Source organism: Hippichthys cyanospilos, chromosome 10, assembly GCF_059441005.1.
Source record: "Hippichthys cyanospilos isolate Australia breed blue-spotted pipefish chromosome 10, RoL_Hcya_1.0, whole genome shotgun sequence".
NCBI lineage: Eukaryota > Metazoa > Chordata > Actinopteri > Syngnathiformes > Syngnathidae > Hippichthys > Hippichthys cyanospilos.
In genome coordinates, this window is record NC_142378.1 from 5,807,501 (window position 1) to 5,830,000 (window position 22,500).

Consider the following 22,500-nt stretch of genomic DNA (forward strand, 5'->3'; position numbering starts at 1 on the left):
CTTTGACATTCTTTAGGGAGCCGTCATTTCCCACTTTGCGTCGCAACGGAACCCAGAGAGCCGTCCGGAACCGCCCGAGTGACTCAAGACCCACGCGTCCCTTTCATGTCCTAACATTCCATCTCCCACCCACCCCTTTGCCTTGTTTCATCATGAACTCGAGGTACTTTGAGATAAAAGGTGCCTAACCACAGCTTTTTTTTCCCTTGAACAATAGAGGATAAATTAAATATATGCAGTGGTGCTTCTTGTTGGCATATGAGACATACGAGACTGTAATATCACAACCCATGATGTCTACCGCATTTGTTGTTTGTGATGCGCTTTTTTTATCGTTTATTAATCATTTTACGACATCAAAATTCACGAGAACCCTAACGTTCCATTGTTTCATTCAAGCCATTCTTATGTAACTGCCAAGATGTGCGTGCTTGACTTGAGAAGATCCAAACGCAGAAAAGCAATCATCCAAATCACTGGCAAGGTTACAAGGCAACAAAAAAGAAAATCAAAGTCAGCGGCAGAAAGTCCAGAAAGCGAATAGGCCACTCACCGCTAAGCGAAACAACGTTGCAGCGACGACCATCCGACAAGAGCGAAAGAAAGCAGGAAGCTAAATCCGAGCCCGGTGAGACAAGCGGGGACACCTGCGAAGTGGCTGAGGGACCTGATTGGACCACGCTAAAGGCCCGCTTAATGAGCACAGGTGGAAACGAAAGATCTAACGAGCAAGGTGTGACGTTAAAAAAACAAAACAAAGAACCATCCGTTTTCTAGAGCCGTTTATCCACACAAGGGCTGCAGGTTCGCTGGCGCCTATCTCAGCTGGCTTCGGACAGGAGGCGGGGGACGCCCTCAACTGGTTGCCGGGCCAATCGCAGGGCACGCAGAGACCAAGAACCAATCATGCACCCAATCACACCTAAGGACAACTTACTATGTCCAATTCACCTGCCATGCAAGTTGCAGCCAGGAGAGAACCCACGCGGGCTCGGGGTGAACATGCAAACTCCACACGGGAAGGCCGGAGCCAGCTGGATTTGAACTGACCTTTGAACTGTGAAATGATAAGTTCAAAGTTCAAATTCTGAGCTCAAAGTGACCATTCTGACTTTATTCTCAACATCTTGCGGACCGGATTAAAGCCGCGTGCAGGCCAGAATCGGCCCGCTGGCCTTATGTTTGATACCCCCGTTTTAGAATGACATTTGTTTTCTGTTTTCATAATTATACTTGATATTTGTATGAAAAGACGGGTAGGCCGGCAACATTCAACAAATGACGCATGCATGGTCTGCAAATCATCGCTAATGTGAACAGGTTGGCTGCAAATATCAGGGCTGGGAGTGGGGTGCTGGAGGGGGGGGCTGAAACGACGTGCTGTGATTGGACGCCGAAATCTCCTGATGTGTCTCCACCAGTCCTCGCCGGTCAGGTGACGGTGATGGCGTCAAGATGATGCTGGAAGCGGCGAACAGACGTTTCAAGGCAAAGCCCCGCCCCTCATCGTCCGCTTCACAGTTAGGCAAATGGCTGGTTTGCACCCCTTTTTTTTTTTTAGACGACAATGTGCAGGTACAAGCAGTTCAGACAGCAGAACGTGTGGCAACAGAAGAAGACGCGCGACGTGCCTTTGGTAGCGTTCCTTGGATTCCAATTTTCCCAAGATTCTTCATCTTGTCAGTGAAATCCAGGAGAGAGTCATTCTGGCGGCATGAAATGGAAAATGAAAAATAAAAAATGTGTGGGAGGGTGAAATTAGGGACCCTTCCAAGTGTTCGTGATGGGACTTTCACAAAATTGTTGGCTAAAAAGAGCCGTTCAAAAGAGTGGCTCTATTACTGTATGTTATTTTCAAACATTGATGCTTTGCTCTTCAAATAAACTCTGGAATTTGTGATACGTGAAAATACAAGTTATATGTCGGAAGTCGCGACAACCGTGGCTTCAATTGGTCATATGGAAAATTGAAAAAATAAAAGAATCGACATTCAACAACTTGTTATATTCTGTGGTCCATAAGTAAATATAAACGCGCAGAACACTTTACTTACATTGGCTAACATACATGGGTGCAATGCGTTGGAAATGTTTTGACGAGCGCTATCATATCATAGAGCTATCAAGAGCTATCATAGAGCTATCAAATCTATGATTTTTATCTATCTATCTATCTATCTATCTATCTATCTATCTATCTATCTATCTATCTATCTATCTATCTATCTATCTATCTATCTATCTAGAAACTGTAGCTAGCTAGCTAGCTAACTAGCTAGGTAGCCTTCTTGATCACTAGCAAGATACAGTATATAGCATTCTAGTGATAGATAGATAGATAGATAGATAGATAGATAGATAGATAGATAGATAGATAGATAGATAGATAGATAGATAGATAGATAGATAGATAGATAGATAGATACTGTAACTAGTTAGCTGACTACTGTAACAAGCTAGCTACAGATAGATAGATAGATAGATAGATAGATAGATAGATAGATAGATGGATGGATGGATGGATGGATGGATGGATGGATGGATGGATGGATGGATGGATGGATGGATGGATAGATAGATAGATAGATAGATAGATAGATAGATAGATAGATAGATAGATAGATAGATAGATAGATAGATAGATAGATAGATAGATAGATAGATAGATAGATAGATAGATAGATAGATAGATAGATAGATGAATGGACATGTTTTCCTGACTTCCCACTCTCACAATAGCAGATAGCACAGCAAAGGCACATGCACAGAGACACAAGGGCGATTTCCACTTGTGCGACGGCAGCGTTGCGGCTCGCCCGCCTTTTGGTGCGAATGGCCCGGATCCAGAGCAGCATGTACTTTTGTGGCTGAAAGCGGAACTTTCAACTTAATGAGACATGTACTGCCTGATTCATTTACTCAAAAGTATATGTTGCGGCCACAAGCGTAAGGTGTTATTTGAAATCACTTGACAGAGACGCAGAACAAAAAAGCCTCAAATTGTGCCTGGGAGAACTCTGAGTGATGTCAAATGATGAGAAAACAAAGTTGTTTTTTTTTCTTTTAAAAAAGGCATTCCAGCCACCTAATGAGCATCATAATAAAGTGTAGCCACCTTTGTTAGCTTAGTGCTAACTAGCTAGTACGACAAACGCAACACGGAGGGATTTTAAAGCTGAGTGCCACAAGGAATCCTGAAGGTCAAATTAAGTGATTTTAATTAAAAAAAAAAAAATGTAACCAATTCATATGTTAGCATGTATTGTTTTTATGACAGCTCGGTAAAGCACTTTAGACAACATTTGTGCTAGATAAAATGCACGTACGGCATTTACAACTACTGTACATAACTACTGAGTATATGTATGTGCGTGTTTAGAAAAGGAACCGTGAAGGGTTTTTTTTTTTTTTTTTTTTTTGAGCGTGATGCCGGGACCACAGCGCACGGTCTCCCCGGGAAGCCCGGCATTTCTTCTCAATGCGTTTTGTACTTTACGCAGCCTCCAGAGTTCTAATTATGCCGGGTTTGAACACGCAGACAGTCCGATGTCAAAGACAGACTACAAATCACACAGTCATTAGTGGGAAAATATGCTTTTTCTATTTGTTTGAGGGCTTGGCTATACAGCATAAATCCAAGGCAAATGAAAGCAATAAACTATTTACTGTCCCCGGCTACAATTGCTTTCATTGCGCCATACGGACAGGAACGGCACTTACGCAAAGCGATTGGCTGTAAACGCTTTTTATTTGAAAGTCAGGATATAATTAGAAACTGGTGGCTTTCCGTGCTAGGATAAGTGTGTGTGCATTTTTCTGTGTGTAAAACTTGATGAGTCTGTGTATGTGCAGGACTGCTTTAGTTTGTCCTCGTTTTCCTTCTGGTTCACTTTCTTTACCTGGTCGTCTGAAGGCGACCATTGATTTTATTAGGCTGCTCTCTTATTTGACGCCTTTCAACTCAATTCCAATTTCTCCGCTACACGTTATTCCAATTTCAACGCGTTTCAAATATTGACGTGAGGGGAGCTTGTATTTTCCGTATTCCAAATCTTAACCGTTTTCCCACAATTCACCCCTCTGCACCCCAAAAAGTGCCATTCATTTCCAATGGGAGATTTGACATTTCGTATTTGAAGCTTTCCCATTTTACGTTCATCACATTTAGCTCATTGGTTTTACCTTAGGGATCATTACCATCATTTGAATGACTCACACATTGAATTGTTTTCCCACAATTCCCATTTTCACCACAAAAAGTACCATTTACTTACATTGGCAGATTTGACATTTCCAATTTAAAGCTTTCCCATTTCACATTCACATTTGGCCAAGGTGACGGCTCTTTTGATCTCATCAAGGTTCCTCCAAGGTCGCAAATGTTCACAAATGTTTGACAAACAGAAATTGAGTGTGAGCAGTCAAGCGATTGCGTTCAGTAGCCCTTTTAACGAACGCTGACCAAATCAAAAGAGCCCATACCTCCTCTAACGCGCGTGAACATTCGGAAGATTAATTATGATTAGAATATTAGAAATAACTCATTTCTTGGGAAGGTGGTGCGGATGGGACAAAATCTAATATATATATATATATATATATATATATATATATATATATATATATATATATATATATATATATATATATATATATATATATACATATATAATGAAACATTTCACATAATTCACAGAAAAGAACATACAAGCCACAAGTCAACTGCTTCTGTCAGATGACATGAGCGAAAATATTTTAGTTTAATGACTACTTTTTTTTTAATTCCTTTCATGCAAATTACAAACAAAACAACCTGATGATTTGTGGGGCCATAAAATTTCTTCCAGCCTGCACAATGTGTTTGCAATTTTAGTACTCTTGAACATTTGGTCATAATTCAATTCAACACGTCCCACATATCGAAATGTGAGCATCTTGAATCGACATCAGTTCTTGCGCGTCAACTTCAAAAGTCCCCATCTTACTTATTCTACTAAACTTTGCTTAAGAATCAATTGGGGTAAAAAAAAAAAAAAAAAAAAAACATTGTTGCAAAGGCACACAAAGTTATTTATTGGATATCGATTTTAGAGTGATGATTGAAAATTCGCAATATGAATTTTGCAAATGCAGATATTTATTATCCAACTGTTCTTGTTGTGGAACGTTCTGGACTGGTGATAATAATGTTCTGGCTGCTTATTTATCACGATTCTCCGCCTGCCCTTATTTTGGGGAGCGTTTGACATCTCCGTCGCAAGCAAAATACAAACTATGGAAAGAACAGAACATTCATTGATCAAAAAGTATGCTTCAGAAAAAACAACATCCCCTGCCCCAATTAAAAAAAAAAATATTGGCTGGAAGACTGCAGCAGTGATGGAACATCTACGCTGCAATTTTCTTGACAAACTTCAAATTGAGCTAAAGATAAATAGCAAGTGTTCTTTTAAAATGATGTGTCTTGCATAACTGTGCAATACCCAGGGGTGCACATGATTTTTTTTTGTAGGACAACGTAAATCATCTCCTTCACGAGAATGCAGTCCAGACAGCCAGGCCAAGCCGCTTCAGTAAACGAAGGAAATCTGTCACTCAAAATATAGGACACACCCTTAATTTGAAGGTCAAATTCTGGTATTTTCTATGTTGTCCGGTATAGGACGCACCAACAGTTTAGCGACGATGGCAAAACCATAGAAAAACAGAATCAATCTTATCTGTGTCATATCCGTAAGTTATGTTTTTGTTGCGCGGTAAGTTAAGTATAAGTCTATTTTCCCACATTATGAGCGGTCAGCAAAAGCCTCGCCAGCGTAACGTTGAAAGCGCTCCAAGCATGAAGTTTTTCCTTTTCCTTATGACGTAGCGCCACTTCATTTTGAATTTGTGCCGCATCCGTGTTTCACCAACTTTATGATCGTGTGTTTGTGCCAAAAGACCGCAATTTATAAATGAGTCAAACGGATTATCGTTTTGTGTTCTCCGACTCTTCAGCAGGAGACATCAGAACTTTTAGATGATCCTCTTCATTTTAGTAATGTTCCTGTGTGTGAGCGTGGATGGACTCGGACCTTGGTCCGCCCTGCTTGCTTCTTTAATGAATGCAATGCGGGAAGAATCTCAGCTAACACGAGCTGCTGGTAGCTGCAACAACCAGCAAAGTGACGTCCGCCTTGGAGCTCGTCCAGTTACGGCACAGCAGTCACCTTTGAACTGTATTTACCGGCCTCTGATTTTAAAACTAAGTGCGTGAGGAACTTTAAACTGATTTAACTTCACAGTGATTCCGGCCCTCTGACACAAACTATAACTACGACGTGGCCCACAATAAAAATGAGTTTTGCACCCCAGAATTTCGGTAATGATTCTAAGTAAGAATATGTCCCATATAAAAACGCACCTCTGTGCATCAAAACTCTGCTCATGTGGCTGATGGCTCAATCTTCCTCACATGGTGTGGAAAAAATATATTTAAGTTACCGTTTATAGGGCGCATCCATACTTTTGGCCTTCAATTTTTGGAAAAAAAAAAGTACGTACCATATTTTCACCTTCAATTCATGGCCTTTTTGAACTGCTTTCATATATAAGACGCACCGCATTATTAGGCGCATAGAATAGAAGCAAGCGCCGTCACGCATGCGAATCAGTTAAGCGCATCCCTGCCAAAATCTTTTTTTTTTTTTTTTTTTACAGAAGCCGAAGACAGAGTGAGTCCAGTGTCACATTTTCTCTCAGAGTTAACGCAAACAAATAAATCACAATCAGTGGGTTCCCAGAGACCTCAAATAACAAAGCGCCTAGCGCCAACGACGCCGATCAGACTTTGGCTTTCCAAACGGATGATTTACAGCCCAAGTTTGTGCTACATTGTGAGAATGTAACACAGAAAAATTGTTGACTGAAGCGCAGAAACTCAACAAAAAGAAGACATTCCTTGAAAGTGTCAGGACAAAGCACTTCCAAGGTGGAGATTTGGACGCTTGGACAATGTGGAGGTGGACGCAACTTTTGGGGTCAAACCAGTAACTTCAGCTTGCGTTGGTCTTCTCTAAACCTGATCAAATAGATTTTTGAGCCAGAAAAATTACATGAAACTCAGACTGGGTGAAAACGGACGGAGACAACTTTTTGGGTTAAATGAATAACTTCGTTAGGTCGGTCCCCTTATAATCTGAATCAAATTATTTTTGAACTAAATGTCTTCAGAGTGGTAAAAGAACAAACAACCAAAAAACAAAAACAGAAAGCACTCAAAACATTTGGTTGGAAATGAACCCAAACGGGGTCAAAATGGATTGAGCCCACTTTTTGGGTTAACTCAAGAACTTCAAGTTGTCTTGGTCCCCCTTTTAACTCTGTCAGATTTATTTTTGACTGAAACACTTTGTTAGAAAATAACTCAAACTGTGGGGTGCCAAAGCGAATTTTGTGAAGTATTATTTTGGCCAAGACACCCCCCCCCCTCCCCCCAACCAACGCCAAGCACTTTTGAATTTGCCAAAGTTCCGTTTCTGATTTATTGCACTTTTGAACTACATTTGGAATGTCATTTTTTTATACATCAAGTCCACAAGATAGCTTGTGTAATATCATCTGCTTTTTTTTCTGGATCCTCTGCTGGGAAAATTGTGTCACTAATGACATTATTTGTCTGTGTAAAATGGAACAAAATCAAGGCATAAAATGTTTTCGATGACCCAATTTAACCGTGTTTCTTCATGTTCCAGTTAATTTGCTCTTAATTTGAAGAGCATGCCATTCAATTAGATTTTCTGATTACCTTCAGTTTTTTCTGGCTGTCCGGGGATTTTTCACTAGCCTGACGTTATTATCACCCAATTTGGACTGACATTGAAAGCCTCATAACATTGTCAGATATAAATATATATTGACTTGTAACCCATTAAAATACTCAGAGGCATTAGCCCTATCCATAAATGTAATTTTTTTTTTTGAGAGGGGAACCTACGCTCCCTCTAAGTACGAAAATTGTAAATATGCAATAATAGCAAAAGTAATAGTTTAGAATATGTTTAGAATATGGTCCGAAAAAGAGGAGGCTGTGCCCAGCGAAGGGTTAACATTGTCCAAAATAGTCCAAGTCACTATTAACTCATTCACCACCAATGACGGCTACAGACGTGAAAAGAGACATTTTTCTTCAGCTTGCAGAGATTTACTTAATCATAAAACATTAACATTACATAATACATTTCAACTTTTTCACCTGTTGAAATAAAATTCAGCTCATTTTTATACATTGCAAAATCATCTCACGGGCCGGATTTAACCCGTTTGCGGGGCAGAGGCGGCCCGCGTGCTTTATGTTTGACAGCCATGTTTTACGGCGTATCGTCTGAGCATGCCAAAACCAAAATGGCACCTTAAGTTCAACTCTGCCACTTGTATGACAAAATAAACTGTATTCACGAGGGGGGGGGGGGGGGGGGTCGTTTTGCTGAACCAGTTGAAAAGGTGGTAACTCAAACCTTGGCTGGACACGCTGACAATAAACAAGCAAAGGTCACCGGCGGAATATTCCCGGAAAGGAAAAATGCCGAGAAGTCAAGTCATAAGAAAAGTAATCTTAGTGGGAGAAATGTTATTGCTATTGGGCCAGTGTTGCCTTACACTTTGCTTGTTATTCATAATGTAGTCTCAACACCTTTTCTGCTTCTGTGGTGGAAATCACACAATGACTGATACTGATTGCTTTATTTTCTCAGTGTGTACCCAACGCTGGCGTTTGTTATTACAGAAGGGGATGGAGGGACGAGGGGGGGGGGGGGGGGGGGGGGGCGTGCTGCGCCTGCACAATCTGAACATTCCCTTTGCAATAATTCCAAACCTTTTTTTTTTGCTCAGGGCGAATGTTCAGAAAGTCACCACTAGTGACATCAGCTGATATGAGCACCAATGGAACGCTCGGATTCAACTTTTCCAAATTTGGCCTTGGACGCAGTTTTGGTTCGCTTTTATTGAGTGTCCATTCGGTCGTAAAATACTATATACAGTGGTACCTTCTTTTAGCACGGTAAGTGCATACTTCAAGATGCTGGCTGACTTTCGAAATGCAAGTGTAAAACAAGGAGAAATACAAATGGTTAAAGCGATCGAACCAAACTGGCAAAGACCCTGCGGTAGCGCGAAACCTTTAAGCGCCACGTACTAAAACATAAATGGTGTGGCAACACAGGTAGACGGACAACACGCGAGGACCCCGGAGGCCCGTCTGTTTGTCGCCGACGGACACCTGTTTTGCAGAGGACCACGGAGCAAGAAAAATTATGGAAATCCCCACTTTGCAAATGAGATGCATTTTGCAAAGAATCCTCAATTGAGGAACAATAAGCAAGTAACAATACAGATCCAGCCGTCTGGAAAACTAGCTAGCGATCTCAAAAGCCGTCTATCTATGTATCTGGCCCTGTCTGTCAGTAGTTTTACTGTATATGTCTATCTACAGTAAATCTGTCCGGCCATCAGTCTAGCTCTAGCTAGCTAGCTGTCCGTTGAATCTCAAAATCTATTTATCCATTCAGCTAGCTGGACACAGATAGATATATGGCATTTGTACGCCTTACAGCTGAATCTAAAGTGTGAAAAAAAGAACCAAGTGCATCAGAGTGCCTGTAAATAATAAAAAAAAACAACAAATGATGATATTTCATTTCTTATTTCATTGCAATTACACTTTACGAGAAAAACGAAGCCTTTTCCCTGGCGTCATCCGCGCACCCCACTATTTGAGAAGCACTGATCTAGCCATAGACAGATAGACATAGAGACATACTGTCTCTATCTATCTATCTATCTATCTATCTATCTATCTATCTATCTATCTATCTATCTATCTATCCATCCATCCATCCATCCATCCATCCATCCATCCATCCATCCATCCATCCATCCATCCATCCCTCCATCCAGCCACGCGAAGACGGTTGCAATCTTAAACTGTTGGCGCGCAGGTCATTATTCAGGGAGGGAGGGAGCGCCCGGTCGGCCTTTTTTGTTTTTTTTTTCCCCCTCCCGTATAAAAGCACAAGCGTCCCCTCCAGCAAATACAGATGGAGACGGGCAGCCGGCTCGCAGCGCCCGCACACAGAGCCCGCCCCGAGCCCGACCGCGTCCCCCGGTGACGACCCCCGAGGGCACCATGCCCGCGCTCTGCCTGCTCTGCCTGCTGTGGCTGACGCCGGTGGCCGCCGCCGCCGCGGCCGCGGGTCCGGTGGTGCGCTGCGAGCCGTGCGACGCGGCGGCGCTGCTGCAGTGCAAGCCCCTGGCCGAGGACTGCGCCGAGCGGCTGCGGGAGCCCGGCTGCGGCTGCTGCGCCACCTGCGCCCTGGGGCCCGGGGAGCCGTGCGGCGTGTACACGGCGCGCTGCGGCTCGGCCCTGAAGTGCAGGCACAGGCCGGGCGAGAAGCGACCCCTGCAAGCCCTGCTGGAGGGACGCGGGCTGTGCGCCGGCGAGCCCCCCGAAAGCGCCGTCCGAGGTAAGGGGCCCGCTTGCGCACCTCGGGGACTTTTCGGAAGTTAGTGACCCCCGCGTCAAATGTCAAAACGGGGATCTTGGCTTGAGCTTTTGACGTCGCGCGCGCCCCTCCCACCGAGACTCACGCCGGAGAGCGCACCCCCACCCCCACACACGCGCACACTCCAAAGGCAGGAACACTTTTGGAAATGTTTTGTATCAAGCACGGCGAAATTAGGCGATCGAGCAACTGCATATTGTGAACCGGCGCTTCTCGAAGCGGGGCGTGAAATAATCACGTTTATATTTGTATTCATTTCAGCGCCTTTTATATTAAAAGTGTTCAGGACTCTTCAAGACAGCGATCAATTCAACCAGCTTAATATATTTAGAAGAATATCGTCATTTGGAAATTGGTTAAATAAACCGCCGTTATCATCAAAGAGCTTGATTATTAAGTCGCTTAACGTTTGGCAGCGACCTAATTGTTACGAGGAAGCGTGCAATTTGCGATATGTTGTGAAAAGAAACAAATATACTTATTGTCAAATTGAATATGTTGGTGAATAAAAAGGGGACTTATATTTGTCTCAAATGATTTTGTTTGTTTTGTTTCTGCAAACATTTGCCTTGGGGGTTTCAATGAATAACCCCAAACCTTCGAAAATGATCCAAATCGATCCGGTTTTCACTTGTGGAAATTTGATCCCAAAAGTGGGTCGTGAAAACAAAATAAGAACAAAAAAATATATATCATTTGGGTTTCCCCTAGTTCTTGATTAGCCCAATAAATCGGATCAAAATTCATAGCCCAACCAAAATTTGATGGCTTATTTATTTATTTGGGTTATGCGTTATCATCCAAGGTTTGGGGGGTAAATAAATAACACAAAACATTGCATCCGCATCTTTTCAAGCCAGCTGGAATGTGGCTGGATATTTCTGCAACGCACGCCATCATCCCAAATGCCTGAAGTGGCACTTTTGCCCCCCCCCCCCCCCCCCCCCCCCCCCCACATTTTTCCAAGATTCTCCCTCACGATATTTAGTGTGAGTGAAGACGGCGGTGTGGACAGTGGCGAGATGGCACACATGCCACCGCCGTGTGAATACGCACACTTGTGTGTTTTGCCCACCGCTGACGTCAGGGATCCAAATCTCCATGCGCTATTTCTTGTCTTCGCCAGCAGCCAAATTGTCACACAAACACATCGGAACGTGCCCAACCCCCACCGGGAGATGAGTACACGATGTTGGGCAAATTCTAAGCGCGGCCCACTGGTTTCGATTGCTGTAAATTTCAGGTTTGAATTTTCCTCGGCCGGTAATTGGCACTGTGGCTCGCCCTCGCTTTGGCTTGTTTACAGCCTCGCCATTACATAAACAGATGGCTCCATTCGGAATTCCTCCCTTTTTCCCTTAGAGGCCATGGCAAAACATAGAACTGGTGTTGTGATATGAAAAATCGGTTGGATGTCTCCCAAAACGTAAATTGACATGTTGATCTCAAATAGTGGGGCGGGACAATGACCCCAAGGACAAGGCTTAGTTTTTTCCATGTGAAGTGTAATTGCAATAAGGCACTTTGAAAAGGTTTTTTTTTCAGATTCAGATTAAGCTGTTACCTGTATAAACCCCTATAAAAAGTGTAAATCTAGAGTTTAAAAGACTATAAGAAGACTTTATTTTGTTAATGTTGAAAAGGATAATTTTAATTGATAAAATGTTTTCTCTTTCCTTGGGGGGGGGCTTTACAAAAAAAGAATTGAGAAGCACTTATCTCGTGCAGGGTTGCCCGACCTGAGTCATGTGATTAAATCCGCCTATCGTCATACAGCTTGGAATGACCTGAAATTACATGTTACTCAAAAACGCCTGAAGAGGGAGGCAAAACAACACAACCGCTACCTAACTCTTACAGATCATGACAAGTTCGTTATTTCCGGTGCGGCTCGTGTGGCCCGGTACCAGTTGATCCACGGACCGCTACCGGGCCGCGGACTGGCGGTTGAGGACCTCTGGTCTAATGGATACCTAAAAATTCCTAAATTATTTACCTTTTACAGAAATGTAGCGGCCTAACAAATAATCCTGACAACATGAACAAAATGTAGTTGTTTCCTTGACTGATTATAGTGTGTTTAATACGTGACTAAACTGTCGGGTCCACTTGGCATAGAGTACAGCCAAAAATTGTGCACGGTCATGAGAAAGCCGAGCTTCGTTGAATCGGTCAACAGGAGTCGAATGTCAGGACTTTTCAGTTTGGATTTGGGAAACAATCATGTGACACGAAAATCTCTGACCAACCAAAATAGATCACGCTAGCGCAATTTAGCTCATCGGACTAACAGAGACTCAAGTGGTATTTCATATCATATTCAAAACATGTAAAAATCTGTGAGAGTGTTGTACTGACTACTGTACAGTTCACAAAATATATATATATATATATATATATATTTTTTTTTTGTATGCAGACCGTGGTGGAAATCGAGTGGACGAAGGCTTTGGAAACAAGACAGCCGTACTGAGCACGTTGCCGGATTCGCCAGCTGTCAAAGGGGCGCAGAGCGGAGCGGTGACGGACACCAGGCCTCCTTTACATAACAAGCTGATCAAGAAAGATCAGAACAGGAGGACTCACAGCTACAAGGTGGAGTCGGTGCCAGAGGGAGCCAACGTGGACATGCACAACTTCTCCATGGAGAACAAAAGGGAGACCGAGTATGTAAGTCAAAACCAATGAGAAAAACAAGCTGTAAATCAAGATCTGATCTCATTTTCTTTAATATTACAATGAACCCTAACCCACACCGAAATATAAACCTGACCTCGTATAAACTTAGTTCACACCCTAAGCGTATACCTAACCTTATATAACTCTAACCAACACTCTGAACATAAACCTAACCTTGTGTAACCCTAACCCACACTCCAAGCATAAACCTAACCATAGAGTATATCTCTAACCCTAACCCACAGCTGAAGCATAAAGCTAAGCGTAGTCTGTATAACCCTAACCCAAACCAGAACCATAAGCCTCTAACACTAATCCAGAACCCAAGCCTGAACCTCAGCGTATATAACTCCGACGCCAAATCATCAGCCCCACAATACAGTACGTAACCATAACTTGCACGCCGCCCGTAAACCCAAACATTCGTAGCTGCAAGCATAAACCTAAGCGTGCCCAAGCGCCAAAATGACGTGGAAGAAAATGACCCAATGATTAAAATACTGCACAAGGATTAAAGCGACTTAGCCTCCGACTATACCGATGCCTCCGTTTTCATTTTCCAAGACCTAAACCTGATTTTGCGAAAACGTCTGTGCAGGGCCCGTGTCGACGGGAAATGGAGAGCATCCTCAACGGTCTGAAGATCAGCAATGTGCTAAACCCGCGAGGCTTCCGTATACCCAACTGTGACAGAAGAGGCTTCTATAAGAAAAGACAGGTGAGCGAGCCTTCTCCCAAACACACCTGTAGACGTCCAAACAGAGGCGCCCGAGCGCATGTCCCAACACTTCTACGGAATCCTCGCCGATTCGTCTACCCGAACGTGCGCAATCCAAACTTTTTTCGCCGCTCCCGTCGCCTTGACAGCCACGTCAACGCTATATTATGGGAAGGAGCGCAAGCATGTATTACTCCAGTCAGAGCGGCCGTCTGACTCACAGGAAACCAGCTCGCTCAGGTGGGAGCGCGTGGGGGGTAGGGCTCTAAGAATGCGGTTTTGGAGTGTGTGTGTGGCACGGGACTCGCGGCCACGGGGGAATGTATGGACGCCGCTCGTTTGATGGCCGGGGCGGTGCGGGCTTCTCCCGGTGAGGCAAAACACAAACGGCGGTTGAGTTTTTCTCGTCTGTGGTATGTATGGGCTCGGCCCACCCAAAGTCAACCCCCTCGTAAGCCGGCGGCCAGAAAACAAGGGCGCCAAAGCACGCTGGTGGCGGCCTCCGTCACCACCGGTAAAATAGCTCCTTGCTTTCAACACAATTTTCGAAAAAAATGGTGTCTAGATTTGAGTTTTGGATTTCATTCTTTGGAAAGATCCTCATGAGAGAGTGTTAATGAATCGAGATCAGGTGCGCCCAAACAATGTTTGAGTATTATGAGACCCCTGGAGGAAATTTGGGCTCTACTCGGGCATTTAGATGTTTTTCATGTTGATGTGTTTCATTGGAAACTTTAGGAAACCAAGTGTTTCCACGTATATACAATTAAAGGCCACGGATTTTCGCGTTAATCCTATTTTGACATGTAACCCCTTCCACACAATTATTTGGGTTCGCATCATTTCACTTTCAACATCCTTAAAAAAATGACGCCCTTGGGGCTTGTATTTTTCTCATTCCAAATACTTACGGTTATGAGAAAGATACATGTTTTTTACCGTCAAATTATAATACTGTTGATTTCCTTTCTGTAGTCATCTGAGCAACAGGTTATTGAGCTGAATTTTGAATGATTAAATGTTTCCACAGATGCCATTTAGAATTAAAAATATACAATTTGGCACAAGGGTTAAAAGTGCAAAAAGTGTACAGGGGTGTCTGGACTCAGTCCTCGAGGGCCGGTATGCTGCGTCTTGTCCAGGTTTCAATTGATCAGCTCAGCAGCAAGCTCAGCAGAAGCCTGATAACGATCCCAGACTTTTGAACCGAGAGTTTCGGAGAAAGAAACCTGGAAAACATGCAGGATACCGGCCCTCGTGGACCGACTTCGGGCACCCCCGTATTACTAGATCAGAGTCGATTTCATCTGGTCTTAATGGAACATCCCGAGTCAACTCGAAAGCAACAGCAGACCAAGACTTTGGCGTTGAGTGCCAGACCAGTCCAAGTCCTAGCCTGAAGTATCGTAAAGTGATATTCATTCCGTTTTTTTTTTTTTTTAACAGACTTTATGACCCCTGGCTAATATTCAGCGACCAGATTAGAGTACGCTATCAAATAAGGTGGCAGAAGGACTTGACCGTGTCTCTAGTTTTTTTTTTTTCCAAAGGATTCCTCTGAACACGATCCCAGTCTGAAAAAAGAATGAATCACTATCTGTAAGCAGTGTGATTCAGAGATCAAAACAAGTTGTAACAGACACACGCAATACGTAAAACACGCTTTGCTGGTGTAATGTCACCCGTTGCCAAAGTGCCGTTTCACTCCGGTTTGTAAAACAAGAGTCTTCCTTGTTCTTTGACTGGATTCTGTCAACAAATATCCAGCAGGAATGTGTCGGCTCTGCGAGCGTAGCCGTGCGCCAAGCCCTTATCACCCTTGACTTATTTAGAGGCTTGCTGGGGTGCGGGGTGTTAAATCCATCCAAGGGAATGTGTCCTCGCGGTGCGCTGCAGATTTATGACCGGAAACACGCTGAAAAGGAGACCGTGTGAACCGTCTAGGGTGACAATACTGTGAAAGGAGGGTTGCGCAGGGGGTGGTGTGAGGGGAGGTTTCTAGGAATGGTCTGAGTTCAGTCAAAAAACAAAACAAAACAAAAAACCAGGACTAACGTTACACTAAGATTAAATGAAACTTCATCTGCAAACATTTAACATGTTTTTCTTTTGTTGCTAACGAGGCGTATGCTTTACCTCATGGAGGGCGGGGTCTCGTTGGTGCGGAGATGCCTTAAAATTTAAGATCATGTGATAGATGAGCGAATTTAGAAATGATTCGCTTTGAGGTGGTTTATAATGTAGCTAAACCCGCTTAAAAATAAATACTTTTGTAGCTCAGACAGTATGGCTAGTACAATAATTCCATTATACTCCAAGAGAATCATTATGATTATTATACTGTACGTACCAGCAGTTCTCAAACGGGTGTCCGAGTACCCCAGGGGTACATGAACCCTAAGCCTAATCCTAAACATAAACCTAACTGTATATAACAAGAACCTACATATGAACCATATGTGTACTATATCCGTAATCCACACTTGAATCATAATCACAGTCACACCTGAATCATAAACCTAACAGTATATAACCCTTACCCCCAACATAAACCTAATCGCATACAACCCAAACCATAAACCTAAACACATATAACGCTATCCCTATCCAATATCTGAAACATAAGCCTGACCGTAAAAAAAAAAAACAAAAACCAGACCATCAGTGTCACCGTATAGAACTCTAACCGATTCCAGAGCCGAACTACACTCCTCACCATATATATTCACGCCCGAATCATACAGTATATAAGCCTTACATCCAACCCAAACATAAAACTAATCGCATCTAACCCAAACCGTTAACGTAACCATATATAACGCTAACCCTATCCAATACCAGAAATAGAAGTCCATTAGCATATATCTCTAACTCAGAACCGATCCATAAGCCACATCGTATATAACTCGAACCCTAATCCAAAGCCTGGGCATAAACCTCACCGTATATAACTCTTAGCACAAAATTCACACACCAATGCCACGTCCAACGCTGTATAATCAGAACACACAACCTACCCATAATCCAAAAGGTATATAGCCCCAACCGTAAACCTAACCGTGCATATCTCCACTTCCATCTCATTCCCTCAACGCACGTCTAACCGTAGACAACCCTAACCGTATTTTACCGTGTACAGTATAATACCGTAAGGCATCTGGCAAACCATTACCCGGCAATCCGGTTGAAAAATAATGAGCGTTTATCCCTCCAAATGACTTTTGGGTGCTATTTGGTTGGTTGAAAAAGGCTCCCGGACAAGTTGCTAAATTTGCAGTTTTAATGAAGTGTCAACGTGTGTGTCATCTGCGTCCCTCACGCCGGTAATCCGAGTGTCCCGGGAGACCGCTGAGCTGTGTTGGTCTACCTTGGCTAAAGAACAAGCTATTTTTAGCCGCAGTCAAATGAATTGCTTCAGTATCCCGGTCGCATAGCCTGTGCTGACCCATTCATTAGCGTCGGCGCTCTGGAACTTTCCGCCTCCCCGCCCGACTTGGGCGCATCGCTTCTCTATTGATTTGAAGGCGTAAGCGCTGCGCCAACGTGTCGTTTTGGCTGCCAGTCCGTTCCGTGATTGCGCTAATCCGGAAACCTTCCGCCCACCTGGTTTTCCCTTCCTTGTTTGGCCCGGAATCGGCCGGCGCGGGGTTGCTAATGACTTTCTCGGTCGGTGCGTGCGCGCGAAGAGGAGGCGGCGGCCAGGTGCAAGCGTCGCCATAATATTCCTTCCTTTCAGTCTTTCGGTCCTGCTCTTGTCCTGTTATATCGAGCGGGACCGATACACGGTGCAAAAACAATGGCTTCATAGAAGCGACAAGCTTTTAAGGAGCCCGGCGGCTATTTGAACCGAGTTTTAATTGAGCCTTTGTTCCCTCTCGCTGAGCCATGTTGCCTATTTGTATGGCGGGCTATCATGTAACATTCCTGCGTTGAGCCAACATGCTTAAGAATAGAATTGACAAAAACCTTTAAATTTGGCCATTGCGGTATTTCATATTCGACGAGGTTGTCACACAGTGCCTTTCATTAGCCTAAAGGACCTTATTTGAAACACATATTTTTGGAAATAATACTAATATATATATATATATATATATATATATATATATACACACACACACACACACACACACACACACACATTTAAGTTCTAGTATGACTATGCATAAATGCATACACACACGTTAACTAAAGCTAGCTAATAGTTCACAGATGATTGAGTGCTGTAGTGGAAATTAAAAGGTGGCCAAGCAGCGGGGGGATGCACACACACGTCTGTGCTATACATCCATTTTGTACACACACGGACAGGCACACACATACACACACACACTGAGTGTCATGATGAACCAATGCAGAGGAACGCAATGTTAAGCTCCTCTGGTCTAAAATAGGATCCGGCCACAGATTTGAGGGCATCTACAGAGGAAGGAGGGGGCTACAAGGTTGCTGGAACTCGAGTTCACCATAACAAACAAAAGAAAAAAAAACCTGAAGTATGTTGGTGTAGGTGGGCCGACGGGGCACGTTGGGCTGCATACTTGCCCCCAGACGACTGCAGGAGTTGTTGCTCTGCTATGTTAATAGGCCCGCGTCTCTATAAACACGCCTTTGATGGTGCGCTCCTCCCGCATGTGCGTGTTGGAGGCGGGGCTTGCTCCAGAATAAACAAAAACAAACACACAAAAAAAAAGAACCAATTTAATAGGTAGAGACCCAAACAACAGACGCATCAAAATCGACACTGACGCGAAAAGAACTTAAACAGGAAACTAAATACACTCAAAACTGACGGGACAACAAGGGGCACCTGGACAAGACACAATTGGAACAGGGACTTAATTGGCCGACGCAAGGGAAGCAGGTGAACACCATCGCACTAACAAGTTCAACTGAAATATAAAATATATAAAAATATATCTTGAAATAAACATTGTATTTTCCCAAGGTTTTGTTTCGTTTTTGCTATACAAGATAGTTTAAATTCATCGATAAAAAATATATATATTTCTTATTATAAGGTTTTTTTTCTTGCTGGCCGTCTAGAGAAGTTGAGCCCAACAACATGTTGTTTGTTGACATGCGTTTGGGGGCGCGCATGCACCCGCCCTGCTGCGCTTTCAGCCCATAATCATTTCCAGATGAGTTTGAGCGTCCGCCAGACTCCCAGAATAGCATCAGTGCTTTGCTGCAAGCCTCCGAGCGGCCTTGGCAAATATTTTAGTAGCGCTGTGTTTACCTTTGCACTTTTCCACACTCTCTCCCGGACTCTTTCTCATTCCGGGCCCTCGGTTTCAAAAATATGGAAAGCCATTTGCATTTTGCTCATTTTTGCTCAAAGCCCCCACTTGGGTGTTGCCATCTTAACACGGATCATTTTGCACATCTAACATGGCTTTGCAGGATCTACTTGCTCTCTCACATTACACTAGGTCAAGCGATTAACTCATTCAATCCTGAAAACTTGTTATTACGGTTTTGTTTTATGCGTGCAGACGTTCAATCCCAGCCAGTTACAGTAATTTTTTTTTTGGACTATCATACTGTTTGGACTGTTTTTTCTCATGCTTTGAGCCCTGTGGCTCCAGTGCGGCTTATCATATAATATATTTATATATATATATATATATATATATATATATATTCATGTGTGTGAACAAGGATGGACTCAGATGTTGGTTCAGAACGCACACTTCTTTTCTTGAAAAACTATAATGCCATAACAAGCTCAGTTAAAACAAGCTGTTTTTAGGTGCAACAGGCATGATGTCCGCGCTCTAGTTCATCCCGTTACGGCGGTTCTTCTCAAATAGCCGGTCGGGCCCCCACCGAGGGGCCGCGAGGCGATGCCGGAGAGGCGCGACTTTTGGCAACTGAAGTGTAAATAAAATATGCATCGTCATTATTCCTTTTTATTTCAGGCACATTGATGCACTTGGTTATTTTTTTCGGTTTTAGACTAACCTGTATAATTGCTGTAAAAAAGTAGTTAAGATTTGTTGGCAGCTTTCTTTTGTTAATGTTAAAAATGATGCAGTTTTAGGTATACATACAAATTCAAGTATAGCTTTTCCCTTTCCTGGGGGGGGCATAGCAAAAAATATTTTTGTTATTATTGTAAGTAAGAATATGGCCGATATAGAAATGCACATCCGTGCATCAAAACTTACATACATGACTGGCCGATCAACCTTCCTCAAAAGGTGTCAAATTAAACATAAAAAAACACGTCCACATTTTAAGATTGACGGGCAAACCGGGGCAAATCTTCACTATGGGAACCTTAATCTGTTTTCAAAATATTTCCCCAAATGCTCCCTTTATCCAGGCTAAAGATGGAAGTCAGGGCATGAAGTTGCGTGTCCACCCGCGCTCAAACGTATTTCCCACATCTTTTGGCAGTGCCGTCCATCCAAAGGCAGGAGGCGGGGCTACTGCTGGTGCGTGGACAAATACGGACAGCCCCTGCCCGGCTACGACGCCGCCGATCGGGACGGGAAACAGTGTCGCCGCCACGAGAGCCAATGAGCGGACGCCGCTGAAGAAAGAAGCAAAGAAAGGAAGAAACATCGAGGAAAGGGGCGGAGCAAGCGGCTAAGCCGCCTGTCCGTCACGCGACCCGTTCCCCTGTTGGCTAAAAGTGGAAAAATCTTGCAACGGCGAGAAATTGCTCATCTGGGATGGGGAGAACAAAGGCAATTTTTCCACTGGCTTTGAAAGGACTCCTTTGCCACTGTGACCCCCAAAATTCAGCTCCTCCGTATCAATGCGTGTCTGTCTGTCTGTGTGAATGCGACAGCGTGTGAGCGCTTGCATGACGTAGATGTGTGCACAGCCGCGTCTTTGTGCAATAAGTCCGCCAGTTTGTTTTCTCCAAATTTTTTTGTGTAAATATCAAACGGGACAGGGCTAAGCTAAGAGATCCCCGAGTCCGGGCCCCGAATCATTCGCCGACATCAAGAAAAACTTCTGGGAAAGAAGGATTACCGTGTTTTCCGCGCTATAAAGACGCTCAGGATTATAAGGCGCACCGTCAATGAATGGCCCATTTTAAAACTGTTTTCATATAGAAGCCGCACCGCATTATAAGGCGCATGGAATAGAAGCTACAATAGTGGCTGGGGTTGCATCATGCATCCACTAGATGGAGCAGCGTTAAATGGAATGGCAACAAAACAAGCAAATAAGTACCTTCAATGAATGGCTTATTTCAAAAGTGTTTTCATCTACAAGGTAAACCGCATTATAAGGCGCAAAGAATAGAAGCTACAGTAGTTGCACCATGCATCCACTAGACAGAGCTCCGCTAAAGGGAATGGCAACAAAACAAAGTACCGAATGGGCCGTTATGACTGTGAAGTCAAATAAATTTGACACATTTTGAAATTAGAGGCTGCTAAAAACTGTTTAAAAAAGCGTATTGGTAACAAAAAAAAAAGTGTACAAGTTGAAGCAAATGTGCAAATTTGGAATTGTAGTAAAAAATTTGAAGTCATAGCATTTCATGGCCCCCGACCGGGCCTTAAGTTTGACCCCCTGTGACTTAAACATTTTAAAATCGGAGGACACAAAAAACTGTTGGAAAACAAAGGGTATCGATGACAAAAGAAATTGTAAAACTTGAAGACCTGAAAACTTTTAGTCGACAACTTGAAGTCCTAATCAGCATTTTGCGAGCCGCATAAAATGATGTGGCGGCCAGATCCGGCCCCCGCGCCTTGAGTTTGACACCTGTTTGTCAAAGGATCAACTAAATCCGTTAGAATACCTTATTTTGGGTGCGGCCAGGTGCCACTTGATCGACCGACCGGTACCGGGCTGCGGACCGGCGGTTGGGGACCTCCGGGGTCAAGGTTAAGGTCAGGGCTCTGAGAATTCGGCGTGTGTTTTTGTCCTCTTCCTGTTTTCCCGTCCTTCCACATGAGCTCCGCTTCCTGTTCCCAAGGCTTTGATTTTTTTGTCTTCCTGTGAGCGGGGAGCGTGACCCGGTGCGACCGGGTCGGCCCCGCCGCTCGGTACCAGCTGCCCCTAAGCTACAAGCACAAAGCACTTCATGCACTTTAGCTGCACCTGTGCAAGAAAAAAAGAAACATTTGGACTATTGGTCTCAAAGATAAATCTGAAATTTGTCCAAAACGGACACAAGAGCTTCCGTCCCACATCCTGTCTGGTTAGACTTGAAAAGCGGACGGGGTGCCCGGAAAGAATGTTACCTCGGCAGCGACGTTCGGGCCGCGCGCTTCCTCCGAGGTCCGGGGGCGGAGCTAAGTGGGGGGCGCCCGCCTACAAAGACTTGATGCGAGCCCAGGAAAAAGAAGAAGAACCATGAAGCTATTTCCCGTCTCGTGTTTTTGCCAGTGTGTCTTTTTTGGCGAGGGGGCGGGGTTACTATTCCTGGCCACTGCATGTACAGTTCCTAAAAATATGAATTATTTATAAGATTTATAAGCTGATCCAAACTCATTTTCTTGGTGAACATGACTCAGCGATTGCACGGCTTTTTGTATTTTGGGGAATATAATCACTACTTCCTGTTCTTTTGCCCAAGCCGCCGTCTTGCCT

At 43.8% G+C, this 22,500-nt stretch overlaps 1 protein-coding gene across 1 annotated transcript in view; it reads left to right on the top strand.

Annotated features, from left to right (window-relative positions):
- Positions 1 to 10,085: 10,085 nt before the first annotated feature.
- LOC148416744 (insulin-like growth factor-binding protein 3) overlaps positions 10,086 to 22,500 on the top strand; it is a 12,623-nt gene continuing 208 nt past the window's right edge. The window contains exons 1-4 of the mRNA XM_088426377.1: positions 10,086 to 10,502; positions 12,961 to 13,211; positions 13,819 to 13,938; positions 20,341 to 22,500. The exon at positions 20,341 to 22,500 is cut by the window's right edge and continues 208 nt beyond it. Coding sequence (XP_088282503.1) covers positions 10,166 to 10,502; positions 12,961 to 13,211; positions 13,819 to 13,938; positions 20,341 to 20,466 — 834 coding nt within the window. The 5' untranslated portion in view covers positions 10,086 to 10,165 and the 3' untranslated portion in view covers positions 20,467 to 22,500. The remainder of the gene's footprint in view (positions 10,503 to 12,960; positions 13,212 to 13,818; positions 13,939 to 20,340) is intronic.